This window comes from Panthera uncia, chromosome D4, assembly GCF_023721935.1.
Source record: "Panthera uncia isolate 11264 chromosome D4, Puncia_PCG_1.0, whole genome shotgun sequence".
Classification (NCBI taxonomy): Eukaryota; Metazoa; Chordata; class Mammalia; order Carnivora; family Felidae; genus Panthera; species Panthera uncia.
In genome coordinates this window covers 24,233,417-24,256,267 of record NC_064807.1, presented here as the reverse complement: position 1 = coordinate 24,256,267, position 22,851 = coordinate 24,233,417, and the positions used below count along the sequence as shown (strand labels likewise).

Genomic DNA, 22,851 nt, shown 5'->3' with positions numbered 1-22,851 from the left:
TGCCCCAGAAGCCAAGGGTGAATTTCAAGGAAGTGGTCAATTTTATCTTATTTTTTTTTAATGTTTTTTAATGTTTATTCATTTTTGAGAGACAGAGACAGAGCACAAGCAGGGGAGGAGCAGAGAGAGAGAGAGGGAGACACAGAATCCAAAGCAGGCTCCAGGCTCTGAACTGTCAGCACAGAGCCCAATGTGGGGCTCGAATTCACTGACTACAAGATCATGACCTGAGCTGAAGTCGGATGCTTAACCGACTGAGCCACCCAGGTGCCCTGGAAGTGGTCAATTTTAAATGCTATAAATGGATTAATCAAAAAGAAAAGAAACAGAGGAAACTTGCACAGTAGTGAACCATCTCTTTTCTGTTAACCTTTCTTGGGGCTTTAGTCTATTGATCACTTCAATAGAGTCAGGGGAAATGAAAATAATACAGATGTCCTATCTTCAAAAATCCATTTTACATTCCTCCTTCTGTATGTATGAAAAACTACAGCCTCCTCTCTAGCAATGTCTACTGTCCATACGGTGCTCTAGCCAACTTTTGCAACTTTTCCTCCAGAGTACCTCTTAACCCGCTGTTTTTTTTCTTTTCTTTTCTTTTCTTTTTTCTTTTCTTTTCTTTTTCTTTTCTTTTCTTTTTTTCATGCTCATTTATTTATTTTGAGAGAGAGGGAGAGGGAGGGAGGGAGAGAGAGAGAGAGAGAGAGAATGAGAGAATGAGCTGGGGAGGAGCAAAGCGGAGGAGTAGAGAGAGAGGAAGAGAAAGAATCCCAAACAGGCTCCGTGATTCCAGCTCAGAGAGAGCCTATCATGGGGTTTGATCTCACGAACCCTGACAACACAACCTAAGCCTGATACTTAACCAATTGAGCCAACCAAGTGCCCATTAACCCACTATTGCTGTAAGTTTCTGCCATACCTTATCATGACAGAAAACAGAAGATGTAGCAGTGATTGTTGCCAAAGCTTGAGATTTAATGTAGCTATTCAGAATGATGGCCTTCTTGATGACTAGAACAGTTTAGCTTGGATACTGTTTAGGAGTAGAGGGAAAGGTGATGGGGACAGAACATCATTGATCAAGGCTCCTCCCTCTGTTAACCTTGAAAATGCAAGCTTAGGGAGTATTTAGAGGTCATCTTGATCTCTTCAAAAGCCTATGCCTGTGGGTAGAGCTGCTGGCAAAGATTTTCAAAAGAAATAAACTCAGCCAGACTGTTCCTTTGGCTCTTTGCCCCTTTTATTTTCATCATCCTTTCTGTGGACACAATGCCCATCCTACAACCATAAAGACAAAAGTCATATACGAGGGAGAGTAAGACCAAAAGCAAGGAGCCTAGTTCCTTGCTGACATTCTCAAATGGCTGCATCAGCCCTGGAGTGCCTACCTCTGGATTTATTATATAGGAAAATCCCCTTTTTATTTAGTCACTATAGCCCGGTTTTCTGTCGAAGTACAATACTACCCAGCCATTTGATTGTCCGCCTTCCTCACCAGATCATGAGACGTCAGCAACCACATCTATATTTGCTACCTGTAAGATAGGAAGCTTTCATAGGAAGTTCTAGAAAACTCAAAATTGCCTTAAACTATAAGGAAGTTTAACTCACGTAACGAGATCCAAAAGTGAGATAGACTTAAAAGTTGACATAATTCAGGGGTACCTGGCTGGCTCAGTCAGTTAAGTGTCCACCTCTTGATTTTGGCTCAGGTCATGGTCTCACAGTTCATGGGATTGAGCCCTGCATCTGGCTCTGCACTGAAAGTACAAAGTCTGATTCTCTCTCTGCCGCTCTCTCTGCCCCCCACCTCAAAATAAGTAAACATGTTTAAAAAATCTTTAAAAAAACAAGTTGACATAATCCCATCACTCCAGCTCCATTACTCTGCTATTCTTTTTGCCTCCTCCGTGTGTTAACCTCACACACAGGTTGCCCGTCAAAAGGACGGTAGCAATTTCACACCTCATATCCAAGCTCAATCACGTCCAGAGGGAGCATGAATCACTTTCTAAGTTCTCCTGGAAAAGCTTTTCTGAAAGCATCCTACACCCCTATCTTTGCAATTCACTGGGGTGAACTGGGAAACATATATGACCCTAACCCAGTCCCCTGCAAGAGGGTGAAATTGTCCTTAGACCAGTCCAGACCACTCCTGGAGCTCAGGACGCTGAGCTAAGTGAGCTGTGAGTAAGAGGGATTCCTGAACAACATCAGGATTCTGTTGGGAGGGAAGGAGGGAAAGAATGCCGAGTAGGTAAGGACTCCCTTTTTGTATTCCCAACACCCTGTATATTTTTGGGGAGCGGGGGAAGGCAAAAAAAAAATTTTTTAATGTTTATTTATTTTTGAGAGCGACAGAGCATAAACAGGGGAGGGCAGAGAGAGAGGGAGACACAGAATCTGAAACAGGGTCCAGGCTCTGAGCCATCAGCACAGAGCCCGACGCGTGGCTTGAACCCATGAACCGTGACATTGTGACCTGAGCTGAGGTCGGACGCATAACCAACTGAGCCATCCAGGTGCCCCTCAACACCTTGTATATTAAAAAAATAAACCCACCTACTGCGCAAAATGTATAATTTATCTCAACAATAAGTTGAGAGAAGGAAGCATGTTTTACTCATGTATACTACTCCTAGCGTTTAACTCAATATCCTGAACATAGTAGGAATTTAAATTGTTGGGTTTTTTCTGTCAATGAGAGGAAACAGCCTAAATTATATAACCGTCCTGGATTCTTTTGAGATTGCTAAATTTTTCTTGCTAATCAATCTCTTTGACTCCCATGACTTAGAGCTGCTGGGGTAGACAGGAAAAATCCCAAGCCAACAGATTTACATTTATTCAACAACAATATTAATGTGCTGGTGACTTTGTCTGGAAAAGCAAATCATAGTGAAGTCCTTAAAGTTTCTTTTTCTTACCAAAATGAAGAAACTGGAGGGATGATGTTCTGCTTCTCTGGGGGCACAGTTGTCAAACTTAAAAATTCCAAATCCTCCCCAAATTTTCCAATTCCAAGATTCCTTACTGTCAATAACTAGAGATGACTACTGTTGATTATTTTTAATAGTTGAGTTTCAAGGTGTGAACATTTCATATTATCCATGGAGATTTAAGTCTCTGAAGAAGAACAAAAATACATTTTTGTTCTATATGAAAATACATATACTAAATTTTCATCACTAGGCAAATTTGGATCATCACTAAACTGACTTGGGTACATCTCTCCTCATCCTATTAAAAAATATTTTTTTTTTCAGTTTGGGTCTGTAAGGTGAGACTTCCTCTTAACAATGTCTTCTCAGCAGGGCCACTGATATAGTCACTACTTGACCTGAATGGTTGGCATTGGTGAGTTTGGTTCACAGTGCCCCAGAGCTGGGGATTGATGAACAAAGGTTTGAATCTCAACCCAGAACACTGCTGTCACCAGGGACTAACCACTGAACCATACAACTCTGTCAAAACAAGGAACACAACCGCCGCTTTTGTCACAGCCAGGACTAAAAGAGTCAGTAAGTAAGCACAATTCCAGGCACATAATGTTAACCTAACAATTTAATACACTTGTTTTCTCATCCATTTCTCCAAATTTCCCAACTAATCCTAAACGTCCATATGGCCTCCAAATGGGCCAGGAATTTAGCACGAGAGGCGTGCCTGGGAAATGGAGTTGTGGGGGACCCGTCAATCCGTGTCGCAGCCTGGGGGCGATTCAGCCCCCTGCAACGACTGGCGCCGTCACGCTCGTCGCGGCCCAGGAACCCGGATGCTGGGGGTCGCCGAGGGCGTCTTGCCCCCACGTCACCCACCCTGAGAGGCGAGGGGCCGGGGCCGAAGGCAACGCTGCGCACCGCTCGCAGTCATCGCGACTCAGGCCACCGCGCCAAGCCGCAGTACCACGTGCCCGAAGAGAGGGTGCAAACGTGCACAAAATGGCGGAGCAGTACGCCGGGGCAGGAGGGAGGACAACTGCCTGCCAGCTCCCGCCGGACCCTCCGGCCAGTTTCCGGGTCTTCGGAACCGGAAACGGGTCCCAGGCGCGCGCCCGGGCGAGAGTGGGCGGGGCAGCCTTCCCGGAAGTGCCTCCGGTCGCGGCCGGGGGCGCGGCCCCGTGGCCTCCGCTGTTCAGCTTCGGAGGGCGGTGGAGGGAGGGGCCCCAGAACACAGCCGCTCTGTCCGGTGTCAGGGCGGCTGGGCGAGGGCGGTACCCCGTTAGGGCAGCGATCCCACGGTGGGTAGGGAAGGAGAGCTGCAGAGGGACCCGCGCCCTTCCCCGCTCAGAGAGGGAAGCGAGTTTGGCCAGCCGGCGGGTGAAAGCGACGTTCCCCAGTCCCAAAGGGAGGGGCGGAATGGACGGGCCCCTTCCTCCCCGGGAGTCTGCAAAATTCATTGCAGAGAACAGTCGGGATGTGTTCATCGACGGCGGAGGCGTGCGGAGGGTGGCCAAGCTGCTGCTCGCCAAGGCCTCGGGGCCCGAGCTGCGCCTGGGGGGCTGGAAGGCCCTTCACGAGCTGAATCCCAGGGCGGCCGACGAGGCCGCGGTCAACTGGGTGTTCGTGACAGACACGCTCAACTTCTCCTTCTGGTCGGAGCATGAGGAGCACAAATGTCTGGTGGGGTACAGGGGGAAAACGTACAGCGGGTACTGGTCCCTGTGCGCCGCGGTCAACAGAGCCCTCGACGAAGGTTGGTGCCCCCTGCCAGACTTGCGGCAGGGTTCGGTTCAGCGGGAGGGTCCCAAGGAGAGGGTCCGGCGTCTGGGTTAATACGGCGAACTTGACGTTCTTCATTGCTTAAAGTGAAGCACTTCTTCTCTGTTTAAAATAGAAGTGTGAGAGGAGGCTGGCTATAAGTCCATTCTCAGTGAGAAATGATCCTAATGTTTATCATCAGCACAGCTAAGAATAAAAGTCAGTTTCCTAAAGAAAATCACTTTGATGACATCTGAAGAACAAAGGGACACCTATAACATTTTATGCAGTCAAAATACATCTGATGTAATATGACAATTGTTAGAAACTGATGAATAAATACAGATGAGTAAATAAAAAATGCTTCTGATTTTTAAATTCTTCATCCACTTTTCATGCATTCCTGTAACACTCATTTGCTCTCCTATTGTATGTTGTAAAAGCTAGGGTCTAATGGATATAAAAGTATGACATTGTTCCTCTGCATTTTCTTTTCTCCCTAAGGGATCCCGATAACTAGTGCTTCCTACTATGCCACAGTGACCCTGGATCAGGTTCAGCACATATTCCGTTCTGACACGGACGTTCCCATGCCTTTGATAGAAGAGAGGCATCGGATTCTTAATGAAACCGGGAAAATTCTGCTTGAGAAGTTTGAAGGCTCTTTTCTTAATTGTGTCCGAAAAAGTGAAAAAAGCGCTCAGAAGTTAATGCACCTGGTCGTCGAAAGCTTTCCTTCTTACAGAGATGTGACTCAGTATGAGGTGAGTTGCTTCTGTTGGAGATTTTAGAATTCTTAATTATCTTCTCCTAGTTAACTCTTTTACTTCCAGAACTACTTTTGAGAATAAACACTTAAAAGTTGAAGTTGCTTCCTTGTGGACAAGGAACAGGAACAAAATTGTTAAGTAGTGTTCAAGAGGTTACTTCTTTTATGTTTTCTAGTTAGTGTGTTTCCTTTATTCTTTTGTTCCTTTTTCATTGTCCTTTTAAAATGTTTCAAACATAAAAAACACTGGACCTTCAATATGATGTTGCTACTCAGGAATAATGAGGGCCTTCTGGAACTTCCAAAAATTTAGTTCATTGGATGAAAATTAGAAAATATTTCTAAATTCTCTCTAATAAAAAGTAATTTTTGGCAGATCTAATGTATATATACATACTGTGTGTTTTCTTTTTCACACAGAGTACTTTAACAGTGTTATTTATTTACTTTAAATAGATGATGTACTTTTTTTTTATTTAAAAAAAATTTTTTTTTTACGTTTATTTATTTTTGAGACAGAGACAGAGCATGAATGGGGGAGGGGCAGAGAGAGAGGGAGACACAGAATCCGAAGCAGGCTCCAGGCTCTGAGCCATCAGCCCAGAGCCCGACACAGGGCTCGAACCCACGGACCTTGAGATCGTGACCTGAGCTGAAGTCGGACGCTTAACCCACTGAGCCACCCAGGCGCCCCGATGATGTACTTTTAAAATGGCTAACATTTGGTATACCCTCCCAGTATACACCCAGAGTCTGTTTTTGTAAATTAAAAAAAAAAAAATTTTTTTTTAACGTTTATTTATTTTTGAGACAGAGAGAGACAGAGCATGAACAGGGGAGGAGCAGAGAGAGAGGGAGACACAGAATCTGAAACAGGCTCCAGGCTCTGAGCTGTCAGCACAGAGCCTGACGCGGGGCTTGAACTCATGACCCATGAAATCATGACCTGAGCTGAAGTTGGACACTTAACCGACTGAGCCACCCAGGCATCCTGATCGTTGGACTCTTGATTTCCACTCAGGTCATGATCCCAGGATTGTGGGCTGGAGAGCCCCGTGTTGTGCTTGGTGCTGGGCATGGAGCCTACTTAAGATTCTCTCTTTCTCTCTCCTTTCTGCCCGTCTTGTCCACTTGTACTCGCTCTCTCTCTAAAGTAAAAATGGATAAATAAGTAACATAAAAAATTTAAAAAAAAGATATGTAAATAATAAGGGGCACCTGGGGTGTGTAATTCTTGATCTTGGGGTTGTAAGTTTGAGCCCCTCATTGGGTGTGGAGATTGCTTAAAAGTAAAATCTTCAAAAGTTAATTAAATAAAAGATACGTAAATAATTGAAGTACTTTGAGAAGTTAACTCCAAATCTGGAGGAATTCTGGACCTTTTGGGACTACTTTTGAATTTCAGAAAGTGTTAAAATCAAATGTATGTTTTTATTCATGATTTAGATTTTCTAATTGCAAGAGTATAACATGTTTATTATAGCATTTGAAAAGTACAGAGAAGCAGTCTCTATTCTACCAGGAGGTAATCACTGTTCATAATTTGGTCTTGCTACATGTGTGTGTTTATGTGAATGTCTATACCATGGGCTGGGGACAGTTAGGATCATGCTGTATAAACTTTTAAAAGTCAACATATGAACATCTTTTCTATGTCAGTTCTTTCACAGCACAATTTTTTTCCATTTTAAAAAATATATTTTTAAAGCTTATTTTTACGAGAGACAAGAGAGAGAGAGAGAGAGAGAGAGAGAGAGAGAAAGCGTGAGTGGGGGAGGGGCAGAGAGAGAGGGAAAGAGAGAATCCCAAGCAGGTTCCATGCTGTCAATGCAGAGCCCAATGTGGGGCTTGAGCCCACAAACCATGAGATCATGACCTGAGCCAAAGTTGGATGCTCAACCAACTGAGCCACCCACACACCTCACATAGTACCATTTTTAATGACTTCACAGTATTCCACTGTATGGCTATCCAATCCCATATTTATTTGCCCAACTATTTTACCACAGTAATTGTATTTGATACACAGTTTTATTTTTTATTTAAAAAAAATTTTTTTTAACATTTATTTTTGAGACAGAGAGAGATAGAGCATGGACGGGAGAGGGTCAGAGAGAGAGGGAGACACAGAATCTGAAGCAGGCTCCAGGCTCTGAGCTGTCAGCACAGAGCCCGACGTGGGGCTCGAACCCACGAACTGCGAGATCGTGACCTGAGCTGAAGTCGGAAGCTTAGCCGACTGAGCCAACCCAGGCGCCCCCACAGTTTTATTTTTTTAATTGAATTTTATGTCTTGTTGTGTTCAGTTGTATGTGATAATAAGCAATACTGCACAATAGTTTAACACTTGTAATTATTTACTTAGAATGGAATCCTAGTAGTGGAATTGCTGAGTCAGAGCATGGCCTGGATTTTCAGACTTGTAATACATAAAAATGCTAACGGTTCTCCAAAAAGATAATAACAAAGATGATCAGCAGCAGCATATGAGAATGCCCTTTTCCTGGCCCCTTCATAACATGGTTATGGTATTGGTTGCTATGTTTTTAAATCTTTAACAAGTTGCATAAAATAGTCACAATTGTTTTTCGTCAATATTTATTTACTGAGATTATCATTTGTTTTTAAACATTATAAATAAACTGATAAAATTAGAAAGTTTAAATGCAGACAGATTTAGATTAGGGATTTCCTAACCCGGCTGTATTCTAGAGTCAGTCAAGAAGCTTTAGAATTCAGATACTGTATATGTACTTCCAAAGCAGCTCTGAATTAGATTATTTAGTAACCATGTTAAAAGTCCTAATAAATTGCTTTCCTTAGGTGATAGTCTTTACTCTGACATACTGATAAACATACATGAAAACAAGAACTTTTTTGATACTTTAATCAATAACATTTTATGTTTCTCTTAAACATTTGTAATTTTTGACCTTTCTAATTTGTTCATGATAAATTTATTGAAGAAAATCAACTCATGGTCATGGATTTTTTTCATTGATAATTTTTTATGAAGTTACTATTTTGAAAATATTCACAAAGAAATATTATAGAACACATAGGGAATTGTTATTTTGGATTTGCTGGTATTTTCAGTGAGATCAATTAATATTTTAGAGATGAAGACTCTGATTACTAAAATCATTTGATTACTCAAACCGTATCAGTTTGTTAAGAAAATGTTTTATTGATGACTTGAATTTGTTTTTAGATTCCTCACTTGAATCTTATGTTTTGTTTTGTTTTTTCATTTTAAGGTATTATAATCTAATCTTTGTGATATCCTAGTTGGCTACCATGGCAACAGTGGTCATGATGTGACAATTTATGTTTTGTTCCATGCTAGCACTGATTTTGTTACATAAGTTGGGTTCTTATATTTTTCTAGTTTGACCTGTGAATCTTGTTAAAAACAGGAGACAATAGCTTTTATCTATTACAGAAAGCATGATGTATTAATTGTGTCTGATATATAATTTTATTCTGGGTTTTCTTCTATTTTGTTTTTAAAAAAAATGTTAATGTTTTTTATTTAATTTGAGAAAGAGCATGTGTGCGAGTGAGGGAGGGGCAGAGAGTGAGAGTCAGAATCCCAAGCAGGCTCTGCACTGTCGGCACAGACCCCGACACAGGGTTAGATCTCATAAACTGTGAAATCGTGACCTGAGATAAAATCAAGAGTCAGACGCTTAACTGACTGAACCACCCAGGTGCCCCCACAATTTTGTTTTGTATATTAACTTTTATGTCTTGCTCGTCAATATACTAGACTTGAATATAAACCTAGTTCCCAAATGTAAGTCCAGTCCAACAATTGCCAGCCTGTCATATTTTGATAGGTTTGGGAATGTTATTCCCAAACGATGTAGGGATACTTCTTAATGGTGATTTGTTCCACCCCCCGACCACCCCCACCCCCCGCAGCATTCAATTTAATTTACAGACTTTACATCATGTCAGAAAATGAGCATATGTGTTTGCCCTGGAAAACAAAATACTGAATTTCTTAAAGGTGGCCTTAAACAATTTACTTAGTAAAAGTAGGTCTGGATTGATTGCAGTGGGTATACCTTAAGGTCAGGCAATGTTAAGTTATTTCTCACTGGGACAAAGTATCATTGGAAGTGTTTTTGGTTTTGTTTTGTTTTGCTTGTAAGTAAAGGAATCTGTATTATCATCCTAAGGAATTTTCACATGGAGCCTTTCCTTGAAGAATTTAATTTCATTTTTTACTTACTTCCATTCTCTTACTTAACACATTCTCCAAGGTGGTCAGGACAAATTTTGGGAGCCAGTAATACTGATTATTTTCCTTTAGCAGACAAGCAGTTATAAAAGATGATTTGAGATTATTACCTTTGGTATTAGGACTAGGAGTAGATTCTAATTCTAATCTGTGTTTTGGTATTAGGACTAGGAGTAGATTCTAATTCTAATCTGGGTTTTTCCATAGTTTATGCTGATCTGTATTTGTACTTTTATGGAGAACTTTTTGGTTAAGTTATAACCCAATATCCTATAATGCATGGCTAAATTTGTTTCTTCCTTGTGTAAATATAATTGGAAGGTAGTTTTGTTCTGTGGGTTTACAAATTGATATTGACTGTTTCCAGAAAGGTAGGCTTGATAAATTCTGGCTGTTCAGCAGTTATGTCTTTATCTCTGAAGTAAGTTAATCTGAAAGATAATAGTTAAAAAAATGAATGTTGTGATTCTCTTCAGAGGTGAGTTTAAGGATGATTGTTTTCCTCTTTATACTCTTCTGTATTTTACACAATTAATGGGAATTATGTTCTAATCAGAAAAATTTAAGAAACTGTCTAAATAAATGCTGTCTAGCCATTAAAAAGAATAAGCAGGTGGGTTATAGTGGTGCAGAAATATGTATGTGAAGTAATGTCATTGAAAAGGAACACTAAATAATACCACAATTACCACAATTATAGTTTATGTGCCTTGAAAAATCTAGGAAGTAAATTTGGAGTGAAAGATAATTTAATATTTATTAGACTCCCTTTTTCTTCTAGTCAAGGTCTATAAATTCTCACCAACAGTAAAATTATTGCAGCCTTGAAAAATGTTTTCAATGTGTGCCTTTCTTTTTATAGCATGCATAAAGCTTTCAGATACCCAGGTAGCATTTATATTTTTTTCATTCATCAGGGGAAGAAAATTTCTTTCTACAAACGGGCCCAAATCCTCGTGGCAGATACGTGGAGTGTGTTAGAAGGAGAAGGAGACGGCTGCTTTAAGGACATCTCCAGTATCACCATGTTTGCTGACTATAGATTACCTCAGGTTCTTGTGCACCTGGGAGCCCTGAAATACTCAAAGGAACTATTGGAGAAGCTTCTCAAAGGTTTGCCAACTTAATTAAGACGGTCTTTCTTATCTAGTTTCTTTCACAGAAGTTCTCCTTTCCTTTAAAAAATAAAAATAAAAAAGCACTTGTTTAGTGTTAAAAGCACATGTAAAGAAAAATGCCAGGGTAATTGAAATACAGAGAAAATTGCTTTTGGTTGTTGTTTACACTGCAACGGAATATGGATATTGTAGGAAATTGTTCCATTTGGACATTATGATTTCAGGGCCTCACAATAAAATGAAACCCAAATTTCTTTGACACGAAGGTGTGCAACACTGAAGTCCTGAAGGTGCAGTATCTGAAGAGTGTTAGTTAAGCACTGAAGAGCACACTATATTGTGAAATATGAGGTGGGCTGAGAGATAGGGAATATGCAGTGGGTTTCAAGTCAGGAGTCCCCAGGGTCTGCCGCTGGGTTACCTTGCTTAAGTGACTCACTTTTCTAGGCTTATTTATTTACCATTATTGGATTTGAGGAATCATTCTCAAGAGTGGGAGCCTTATTATAATAGATGAGTATAGATAATTGTGTGAAAATTAGCTTTTTGGTGTTTTTTTTTTAAATTTTTAAAATATTTTTTTTTTTTTTTTGAGAGAGAGAGAGAGAGAGAGAGAGACCGCGAACGGGGGAAGGGCAGAGAGAGAGGGAGACAGAGGATCTGAAGCAGGCTCTACACTGACAGCAGAGAGCCCAATGCGGGGCTCGAACTCATGAACCGTGAGATCATGACTTGAGCTGAAGCTGAATGCTTAACTGACTGAGCCACCCAGGTGACCCAGCTTTTTGTGTTTTAAACATTTCTGTGTATAAGAAAAATAATTACATAATTTTCACATTAATTTATCTCTTTGGGATGCAATCTTTTCAGCTACTCTTTATTTTTAAAAGCAAGTAGTTTTTATGCCTAACTTTCTCTTGTGAAATAAATTTCAATCACCCAAAACAGGAATAACACAGAATATAAAGGTACCATTGTTGCCGTGGTTGTTTCTACCAGTTTTTTATGCTGCCTTGGGCCATCCATTTTGTCCCTCTGTTTCTTCATTTGAAACATCACAAGCTATTTTATGTCATAATGCTCACATCCTGGATCATTAATTGCTGGATACCTTAAACATTTAAGCATTCAGGGCTTCTTTTCCATGTAGCTATATGCAGCTGATCTTTTTTTGGTGTATACACTGCTCGCCCCTATCCGTAAACATGCTCTTGCCTGGTTTCCCTCACCCAAATTCTCTTTTTTCCAATTCAAATCCTACACGCCCGCAGGGGCTTAGCTCAAATGCTGCCTCCTCCGCCTAGCTTTTTCCAGCTCTTCATAATTTGTCCATCTCCTTCTGAATGTATGTAGCACCCAGTTGTCTCTGCTACCGTGAAGAAAACCCTGCTGAGGAGGGATCACCGGCATAGCTGAACAGAGTTGTCTGAACATTCTTGTGCCGTCCACTTCAATTCCCAAGGCCATTTCCCAGGCATCCAGCTGCAACTGTCCAGCTTCTGAAAGGCTGTTCTTTCATCCTTAGCCAGTCTGACGTAGCGCGAACTAATTTCTCTGCCTCTTAGTTTATTTAAGCAAAGTTGGGATTTTTTTCCAAAAGTACTTTCCTAGCAAACTAGAGAAACAAACTATAAACATAAAGGAGTACACACTAGTATAGTACACTAAGTTTTAAAAACTAAAGTGAAATCTAGAACCAGGTAGCTTGACTAGATGAGGTAGAACCTTCCTTAACTGGTCTTCAGTGATACTTCTTCCAGATTTGAGTTGCGCTGCACACTTATAATGTTTTTCCTCTCTTTTCTTCTGAATATCTCCAAGGCAGCCCTTGGAAGACCTACCCAGATTTCTGTCCATTTTATCTTTTTTTTTTTTTTTTTAAATAAATGTGGTCTCTTCACTGTAGTATGAATTTAGATGTTGTTTCTGTCCATTTTATCTTTAACCCCTCTTCATCAAAGGCATATTTTTTTAACCATTTATAAATACTGTGCAATTTGGCTAAATTTATACTCTTCACTGTGATTCTAGGGCTGACACCAGTCATGGCATTTAAGGCCCACCCTAATCCCGTATGACCTTATTTTAACTTGATCACATCTGCAAAGATCCTATTTACAAGTAAGGACACATTCACATGTACCAGGAGTTAAGACTTGAATGTGACTTTTTGGGGGACACAGTTCAACATAGTTATTTACTGGATGGAGTGGATATAAGTAACACCATTTTGTTTTTTAACGTTTACTTATTTATGAGGGAGAGAGACAGAATGCAAGCAGAGGTGGGGTAGAGAGAGAGGGAGACACAGAATCCGAAGCAGGCTCCAGGCTCTGAGCTGTCAGCACAGAGCCCGACATGGGGCTCAAACTCACGAACCATGAGATCATGACCAGAGCCAAAGTCAGATGCTTAACTGACTGAGCCACCCAGGCGCCCCTAAGCAATACCATTTAAGACTGGAGGTGACAGAGTGGAACCTAGTGGGGCTGGGGCATTGCCCTACTTTTCAGTGGATCACAGGGCCTCTTAGGTACTCTGAAGCTCTGTGCTAGGGTGCAGATTGGTGGCCAGAGGCCAAATGTAACCTGCAGGTGTGTTTTGTTTGTCCTCAACCATGTTTTGTTTTGTTTCTAAATGTTTATTTATTTATTTTTGACAGAGAGAGAGAGAGAGAGAGAGAGAGAGAGAGAAAGAGAGAGCGAGCCAGCAAGCATGAGCAGGGTGGGGCAGAGAGAGAGAGGGAGAGAGAGTCCAAGCAGGCTCTCTGCCATCAGCTCAGAGCCCTAAGCAGGGCTTGAATTCACGAACTGTGACATCATGACCTGAGACGAAATCAAGAGTTGGCTGCTTAACGGACCGGGCCACCCAGGTGCCCTGGACTCGACAGTGTTTTGAGCACTTGTAATTAGTTACTAACACTTGACAGATTTCACATGAAAATCAAGCTTTCTGACTTTTGTAAAAGTAGAGAAATGTGGACTTACCTTTAGAAAGGGCAGCACACATTCTCTACCTCACCAGTTTGCATCTGGCTGCTGCCTTCACTTACTCTGTCTCTCTGATCCTTACAGGCAGTTCAGTTGTTGAGCCCAGTTCTAGTCTCAGTGGCAAAACGTAGTCAATGCCCATCCTGCAGGATCAGATACACCCCGGAGTGGGGCACTGGAGAGACTGCAAGTCCTATGGGAGCTCTTGGCTACATATTAAGGCAGGGCTGGTGGAATGATCCTGAATCCAAAGAACAATGGTGGTTTTCCTTGCTCAGGTTAACAACTTTGATTTCCTGGGTTCTCCTTGATGCATTTAGGATGTACCTAAGACAATGTTCAATTTGTTTTTAGATGTTTATTTACTTTCGAGAGAGAGAGAGACAGAGCGTGAGTGGGGTGCGGGGGGCCGGGGGGGGGGGTCGTGCAGAGAGAGAGGGAGACACAGAATCCAGATCAGGTTCCAGGCTCTGAGCTGTCAGCACAGAGCCCGACTTGGGGCTCAAACTCAGAAGCTGTGAGATTATGACCTGAGCTGAAGTCGGACACTTAGCCTTCTGAGCCACCCAGGTGCCCCAACAATGTTCAATTTTCAAGTGGGGAAGGGAGGTATTGTTTTTTTGGTCCCCTTGGAGTCCCCCAAATTTTGTAATTTTTTTTCCTGGCTATCAAATCCAATTTTAAATCCTTTGTTTTCAAGAATTTAATAATCTTGCCATCATATTTTTAAATTTATGGTTACCCCAAATTCATGTAGCAAATATTTATTGGGGAGCTAGTATGTACAAGGTGCTACGCTAGGTCCCAGGAACATTAGGACAAGCCAGACAAGGTCCCTGCTCTTGTGGAACTTGTAATTTAGAATTAATGCCTATTTTAGAAGTGGTTTAAAGTCTAAGTAGATTTTATATCACTGATTTAGTGCTTCCTGCTCTGTTTTTCCCCCCTTGCAGGAGAAATGCTCTCGTATGGGAATAGGCAAGAGGTGGAAATCAGAGGGTGCTCACTGTGGTGTGTTGAACTGATCCGGGATTGTCTTCTGGAGCTTATTGAAAACAAGGGTGAAAAAACCAGTGGCGAGATCAATTCCATTCTTCTGGATTATTACTTGTGGGACTATGCCCGTGACCACAGGGAAGATATGAAGGGAATTCCGTTTCATCACACGCGTTGTATTTATTACTGATCCAAAGTGTAAACTGACCCAAAGAAAACTCCTTGCATTTTTATATCCCATAATCACTTGCACAGTTGTGCCTTGGTACTAAGAGAAAGTGGCAGAGGTTATAGCAACAAGAAAATTGATTACCAAGTCTCACTTAAAAAAAAAATGTTTCCTGACATATCACTCTGTATTCCCAACTTTGCCTTCTTGTTGAGTTTTGGTCATATTTTCTCTTTCTGTGGACACATGACAGGAGTGTGAAGGAACTGTAATGCTTTCTTTAAATCTCAGATTTCTTAAAATGAATCATGCTTTATAATGTGATTACTCTTCAGTGATAATATTTCATCCATTCAACTGGTATTTTTCCTCAAGATGTGGTAATTTCCTACATACCTTAATCATGTGATATGACAGGGGGTGAGGGGGTAGGGTCTTTGCTGTCTGAATGCTGCTGCTCTCGTACAAATCAATCTTGACAGCTAATTTTAAACGTTTTATTGGTATTGACAGTGGGTTTTGCAGCTTAGGAGATCTGTCTAGAATTCTTTTTTTTTTTTTTCCAGAGCCACTATACTGAAATTGAATAAAGATTTTAAAATTTTTTCTTAAGCCTGGAATGGATTATTTCATTAAAATAGAATTTACTACATATAATTTTAAAAGGTTTACAGATTTGATTATTTACTTTATGTTACAGAAATCTCAATATCTACCAAGCACTCATTTCCCACCTTTACCCCACCCCCCTGCCTTCCTTCCAACATAATCTTGGTTTTTGTTAGTTACCAACCTTGTCAGCTCACCCTGACTTTGTGTGAATGAGAAAAAAGACATCCTTTCCCCAAGCACTTTACTGCCATCTGCTGAAAATTGATCATAATAATCCTACAAGTGGCAATGAGTGAAGGTGAACGCCCCTCCCAGCCCCCTTTGTTGTGCACTGCACAACTTGCACCACCGTGCTTCTGTTTCCATCCCTCCCCTACCATGACTCGGGAAGGTGATCCCATCCCCATTTCCAAAGGTGGACCCTACTGAATATGAATGGTTTACTCGTGATAATCCTATCCTCTGCCTGTGATTGCTTTAGTAGTGGGTATCTTAATTTCATTCTGGCCAGAGACATCAAAGGGGAAGTCTGCAGGGCAGCTTCTGGGAAAAGGTTTCTTCACTTTGAAGAAAGAGAACTAGGAGAAGGTCCCTCTTCCTCTGAGCAGAAGCTGTAGTAGCCATTGTATGGAGCCAGAGCCCTGCTACACCTGCCCTTCCTGAACCTGTCCTAGCCAAGGACGTCATTCCTGAGATAGTAAACACATTATTATTGCTATCATTTTGAATTAGCCTTCTGAACTTGTACTAGAAAATATCACAACTAATAGTTTCCAATTTAACCTGCTCTCAGGAGACTCCTTCTGCGTCCCTTCCTGCACCTCTCCCTGTCCTGCTTATCCCTATGCCCTTTCTTCCCTTTCCTCTTTTTTCTCTCTTCCCCCTCCTCCCTTTATCCTGCCTCTCCCTCTCCCTCCTCTCCTGTTTCCTCTCTCCTTCCTCCTCCAGGCCTACTCCATCATGTAAAGATAGGGAAAGTAGCCCAGGGCTACATGGTGCTCTCTGGTGTCCAAGACAGCTGTCTCTTCTTTTGTGCCACTGAGCATAGCTTGGACTCATGACCCAAAATGACTGCATTCTAATCTAGGCAGCAGGACTTAAGAAGCAATGAAGCTGAAGAGTGCAAGTGTTGCCAGGAAGGTTCTAGCAGCTACCACATGTGTTTTTGCTTTCGTGTCACCGACTAGAACTCAGTCATATGACCACAACTCACTGCCAGAGAGGGCAGGAAAGTAGTCCGTATTCTAGGCGTTGTGTACCAGCTAAGCTCTGGAAGAAGTATGGATGGATATCAGCAAATAGCAAGTTTTCACCACCATGCCTGGATTTTGGAACTTTCATACCTGATACAGGCTAAGAATTTAAATAACATTTCACCTGATGTGTTTAACAGCTGCTGATCAATTTGCAGATCTATTATTTCACTGGGGATTGCAAAATAGTAATGTTCTAACATTCTTGGTTTTGTGGGTCTGGTGCAAGGATAACCACTCTTGATGGATTTGAGGGTAATCTGGGGAACATAATGAATGTGGAGCTGGCCACTGGCATTCTGGAAGATAAGAATATTGAAATAGGATCTGGAAATTTTTTTTTTTTTTTTTTTGTCTCTTGTTTTGGTTGTGTTGATTCATTCTACACACCCTCTGAAAGATAGTTAATGTGCATGTGCACAGCCCCGGGAGTCCCCTCATCAGAGCCCTCCATCTAGAGACCACTTGGTTTACTGTCACTAGCATAGCTGGAGCATTAGTTCTTATTCTTTGATGACTCGGTTTCCTTTAGTAGCTTTTGCTTTGTAACAAGTTCAAAAACATTTTGGCCTTTTTTTTTCTTTCATATTTCACTAATTATTTTTTTTTTTTAATTTTTTTTTTCAACGTTTTTTATTTATTTTTGGGACAGAGAGAGACAGAGCATGAACGGGGGAGGGTCAGAGAGAGAGGGAGACACAGAATCGGAAACAGGCTCCAGGCTCCGAGCCATCAGCCCAGAGCCTGACGCGGGGCTCGAACTCACGGACCGCAAGATTGTGACCTGGCTGAAGTTGGACGCTTAACCGACTGCGCCACCCAGGCGCCCCCATATTTCACTAATTCTTCAGTGGCCACCAGATGACTTGCCTGTATAAACTCAAGTACGTTAGCCATGGGACCAAGTCAGTGTCCTCCAGCCAAAGCAAGGGGGGGGTTTAAGAAGCCGCGTTCTCTCTAGATTGGGTGCTGTCAGAAAATGGCAATTCGACTCCTGGCTATCTCAATAAACCTTGTCTATAAGGAGGGCAGGCTAGAGCGAGGAAAGAGTTGAAATTGGTAAGACAGATGTCATTCACTTTAGCCAAGATAGAAGCACGTTTGGTACTACGTGCATGGCACCATGGCCTTGTTTTTGTCTGTGCTTGGACACATTTATCAAGGGGCCTTATTTCACCTCACTTTATCATAGTCTTGGGTAGTAACCTTGTCCGATGTGGGTGTTCTGGGGGATTGTGTTCAGCAGGAGCACACCACGTGGAGCTGTACCAGGCCAGCCTTCGTAAGGGGCTGTTTTTGACCCTTCTGCAGCCTTTAGCTTCCCCCTGATTAGTGCTAAAGAAATTAATAGATTTCATTCGATTGAATTCAGAAATCGTTTATTGGGCTCCTTCACTGTTCTCCCTCCCCTGAAGCTGAATGGGTAATAGTTTAATAACCTGGTTGAGGAGGTACAGGTTTCATGAGCCACAGTATGCTATTTAGGAATCAGCCCTGAGGCAACTGCACCTTCTTTTTCCTTGTGAGTCTGTAATCCATCTCTCCCAGATCTCTTAGATCACTTTTTTTTTTTTTTTTAATTTTGGTTTTAGGGGCACCTGGATGGCTCAGTCGGTTAAGCGTCCGACGGGCTCAGGTCATGATCTCACCGTTCGTGAGTTCGAGCCCTGCATAGGGCTATTTGTCTGCTGTAAGCACAGAGCCCCCTTTGGATTCTGTGTCTCCCTCCCTCTCTCTGCCCCTCCCCTGTTTGCACTCTGTCTCTCTCTCTCTCTCTTTCAAAAATAAACATTAAAGAAATATTTTTAAACTTTGGTTTTCGATGCCACTATCAAAGATAAAACCTGAACAAGTAAGGGAATGGATCTCGTTCAGTATTTGCAATATGAAGGGCACCCCAGATCCAAAGACTAGAGTCCCTTGGCAGGGTGATGGTGGCCTAGCCTTTTATAGGGAGGAGTAGACAAGTTACAGGTGGGGGGATTTACAGGTGGGGTTGTTTTGCAACCAGAAGTCTCAGTTCACTGGACAGGATTTCCCAGTGATTATCTCCGTGTCTAGCTAGTTTCAGGGGGACAGACAGTTCTAATCTTAGGTAATCATTAACAATACAAAGAATGAGGAATTGGAGAGGCTGTGTCTGGCCTTGTTAGCAGGTTTAGGCAAAAGAGAAAAGATACATGTTGGACCCTGTCACAGGTGAACAAGGGAGACATGAGACTCAATAGTTAATCTTATTTAAGTCACTTAGAGAAGGGTGGTCCTTTTGGATAAACTGTTTCCCAGAACATAAAAGGGTGGGGGATTTCAAAAAACAAAAGGCTGGAGAGGGGCATGTAATAGGTCAACTTATAAGATATCGGAAAACTTATTGTATATAAGTTCGGCTTAAACTCACCTTTCATAAATAATTGAGATAAAAGGCTTATATAGTTCCCTACTAGGGTTATCGGAAATTACTAACCGCCCTATCTCACTTCTGTAACCTCGCCTGCTTGCTAAATAGATAACTTAGGATGCAAAACGCTTCCCCACCCCTTCTACCAAGATCTGGCCTAGGCAAGACCAACATGTAAAAAGTCACGTACTCGCTGCCCCGAGGCATCTTAGGTGTCTAAACTATGATTGATCATTTTAAACCCTCTTAGGACAAAGACCTTTAAATTGATAGGTTCCCGCCCAAACTAACGTCTGTGTGTCACAATATAATTGGCTACCATGAAATGTTGTAAATTGTAATTGGTTACGTATTGACTTGCTAAAATCCATATAAGCTCACTACTACCTTTGTTCGGGGCCATTCTCTGCACTTTCCTCCTTAAGATCAGGAGATCAGATTTGGCCTGGCTGTGAATAAAATCTTGCCTCGCTTCTAATCGGCGTCTGGTGGTCTTTTTCGACAGCACCCTGTTTCAGGGTGCCTGGGTGGCTCAGTTGGTAGGGTGTCCAACTTGGGCTCAGGTCATGACCTCGTGGCTTGTGGGTTCGTTCGTGCCCTGCGTCGGGCTCTGTGCTGACAGTTCAGAGCCGGGAGCCTGCTTCGTTCAGATTCTGTATCTCACTCTCTGCCCCTTCTCCGCTCATGCTCTATCTCTGTCTCTCAAAAATAAATAAATGTTAAAAAAAAAAAAAAAAGTTAAAAAGAAAAGTTTGGAGAAATTTAATGTCAGTGTTTTCTTAAAGTACAGACCTCAGGTTGAATGTTGTCACCATCAATTCTTTCTTGTGCCTGGGTAATTGGTTGGAAATAAATTAGGCTGTCACGGCCTAGACAACATTTTTATTTGCTCATTTATTTTATTTGCTCTCAAACCATGGGAGGTAATGACCCTCAAAGTAAGGAAGTCCAGAACTGTGAATTCTCCACAGTATAAAATGTCTGGAGTTAAGATCCAAGGGCCCAGGTTGCCCTCAGGGGACTCATTATATGCTCACTGCCTTGGTTCTGTCATCAGCTTTTGAACAAATCAGTTAAAATCTCTATGTCTATTTAATTTACATATGAAATGGGATAATCTGACTCTGATTTTTTAGTTCTGGTTCCAATTTCCTTTTTATTCATTTTCTTTTATTTTTTTAATGTTTATTTATTTATTTTTGAGAGAGAGAGCATGAGCAGGGGAGGGGCAGAGAGAGAGGCAGAGAGAGAATCTCAAGCAGGCTCCACGCTGCCAGCACAGAGCCCCATGCAGTGCTTGATCCCACGAACCACAAGACCATGACCTAACCCAGCAAGAAGAGCTGGACACTTAACCAACTGAGCCACCCAGGCATCCCCCAATTTCCTTTTTAAATCATTTTATAAAATATATGCATGCCTCAAATCATTTATAGGATGAGGAAGGATGAGACTGTGGTAGTTCATTTTATGTGTCAGGTTGGCTAGGTTACAGTGGCCAGTTGTTTGGTCAAACACCAGTCTAGATATTTTTCAGATATGACTAACATTTATAATCAATAGAGGAGTAAAGCAGCTACACTCTATTAAATGGGTGGGCCTCATCCAATCATTTGAAGGCCTTAAGAGCAAAAACGGAGGTTTTCAGAAGCAGAAACAACTCTGCCTCAAGACTGAAACGTAGAAACCCTGCCTCACTTCCCCACTTGCTCATGCAGATTTTAGACTGAAGACCATAACATCAATTCTTATCTGAATATCCAGTTTGCTAGCTTGCCCATCAGGTTTGGGGCTTGCCAGCTCCCACAGTCACAAGCCAATTCCTTAGAATAAGCCTCACTTTTTCTCTCTCTAGAGGGATGGAAGGGTAGATAGACAGATATAGATTATATATCTATCTCCATTTCTCTATATATTCTGTTGTTTCTGTTTCTCTGGAGAACCCTAATACAGGTATGAATAAGTAATATGGCAAAATAACTCCTATCTAATTCAAGAATATTGAATATAATTTTTTTAATGTTTTATTTATTTTTGAGAGAGAAAGAGAGAGAGCATGAGCAGGGGAGGGGCAGAGAGGGAGGGAGAAACAGAATCTGAAGCAAGGTCCAGGCTCTGAGGTGTCAGCACAGAGCCCAACACGGGGCTCAAACTCACAAGCCATGAGATCATGACCTGAGCCCAAGTTGGAGGCTTAATAGACTGAGCCACCCACGTGCCCCAAGAATATTGAATATAAGATTAAAAATTAATAAATTTATGGTGGGACTAAATCATTTGCAGGATTTCTTTCTGGTATAAAATTCACTGACTAAAGTCATTAGAAGTTTGGAGAAATATATTATTACGGCATTCATCCAAGTTTCTCTTTTTCCCATAAACTACATTCCTTCTTTTCCTTTTCATTTCTGCTTTTTAAAAATGTCTTTATTTTGAGAGTAAGAGAGAGAGAGGAGGGAAGGGATGGAGAGAGGGAGGGACAAAGGATCTGAAGTGGGCTCCAGGCCGACAGCAGAGAACCCGATGTGGGACTCGAATTCACAAACCGTGAGGTCATGACTTGAGCTAAAGTTGGTTGCTTAACCAACTGAGCCACTCAGGCACCCCCGCCCCTTTCTGTTTTGATTTATCCCACTGGGTTTAGTTTCAAGTGAAAGAAACCAGGCTGAAACTAGCTTAGTGAAAAATGAAATGTATAATGATATAAAAAAAAAAAAAAAAAAAGAGGGTCACCTAGGTGGCTCAGTTGGTTAAGCATCCAATTTCAGCTCATGTCATGATCTCATGGTTTGTGGGTTCGAGCCCCCCGTCAGACTCTGTGCTGACAGCTCAGAGCCTGGAGCCTGCCTCAGATTCTGTGTCTCCCTCTCTCTCTGCCCCTGTCCTGTTTGCGCTCTGTCTCTCTCAAAAATAAATAAATACTTAAAAAAAAAAAGATAAGTCCAGGGAAAGGGCTGGCTTTCCCCATACCTAGTTATGGTCCAGAGATTAAAATGCACAAAGACCACACCTTGTTTTTCTTCCTGCACTGTTGGAAGAGCTCACTCTAACAGCTAGTGATTCCAGGTCACAGAGTGCAAATCTTTGCCAGTAGCACAAGCCAAAGCCTGGGGCTTGGCTGCTGAGCCTGGCTTGAGTCCCAAGTCCCCTACCACTGTGTCCCCGCTGTGGCCTGGGGCAAAGGCCAAGTGATTGGCTGGCCTAGCAGGTAGAACAGGGGCAATTCTTGAGGAAATAGAGGAGGTAGGAAGAAGAGGAATGGTAGGCAGCCCCCAAACCTTGTGTTCTGCACCTTTGGAAGTTCAGAACTCTTCAGCAGATGAGGATCATTTCAAGTTGGGAACTCTGCCGAAGAAAAGCTGGGAAAGGGGTAGGGCTGCATTCTGAATTGGTCTAAGAAAACAACTAATTCAATTTCCTGTCTGAAGGTGGGAAAAACCTAGTAACTCCCTTTCACTATTCCTATTTTAACATTCTCAGGATAGACTGAGGATTATTTGGTAGGTGAATTAATTAGTGTTCTTTGGTTGCAGGAATGGAATTCAATTATTAAGGCACAATAACTTTGATGAAGGCTGAGTTAAAATGAAAAGAAACAAT

General features: G+C 41.9%; 1 protein-coding gene and 1 long non-coding RNA gene across 2 annotated transcripts in view; one reads left to right on the top strand and one right to left on the bottom strand.

Annotated features, from left to right (window-relative positions):
• Positions 1-2,829: 2,829 nt before the first annotated feature.
• LOC125937706 (uncharacterized) overlaps positions 2,830-22,851 on the bottom strand; it is a 29,285-nt gene continuing 9,263 nt past the window's right edge. Inside the window, exons 2-3 of the long non-coding RNA XR_007462496.1 lie at positions 4,647-4,823; positions 2,830-3,126 (exon numbers count right to left, since the gene is read on the bottom strand). This is a non-coding gene — a long non-coding RNA (uncharacterized LOC125937706). The remainder of the gene's footprint in view (positions 3,127-4,646; positions 4,824-22,851) is intronic.
• Positions 3,927-15,594, top strand: QNG1 (Q-nucleotide N-glycosylase 1). The gene is made up of 4 exons (XM_049650765.1): positions 3,927-4,695; positions 5,205-5,464; positions 10,633-10,828; positions 14,777-15,594. The coding sequence occupies exons 1-4, from the start codon at positions 3,942-3,944 to the stop codon at positions 15,007-15,009; spliced, it is 1,443 nt and encodes a 480-aa protein (XP_049506722.1). The 5' UTR covers positions 3,927-3,941; the 3' UTR covers positions 15,010-15,594.

Bases quoted from the DNA above. Each gene is read 5' to 3' on its own strand.
- QNG1 (XM_049650765.1), top strand. From the start codon at position 3,942: ATGGCGGAGCAGTACGCCGGGGCAGGAGGGAGGACAACTGCCTGCCAG. The intron at 4,696-5,204 runs GTTGGTGCCCCC...TTTCTCCCTAAG, and splicing joins CAACAGAGCCCTCGACGAAG to GGATCCCGATAACTAGTGCT. The intron at 10,829-14,776 runs GTTTGCCAACTT...CCCCCCTTGCAG, and splicing joins ATTGGAGAAGCTTCTCAAAG to GAGAAATGCTCTCGTATGGG.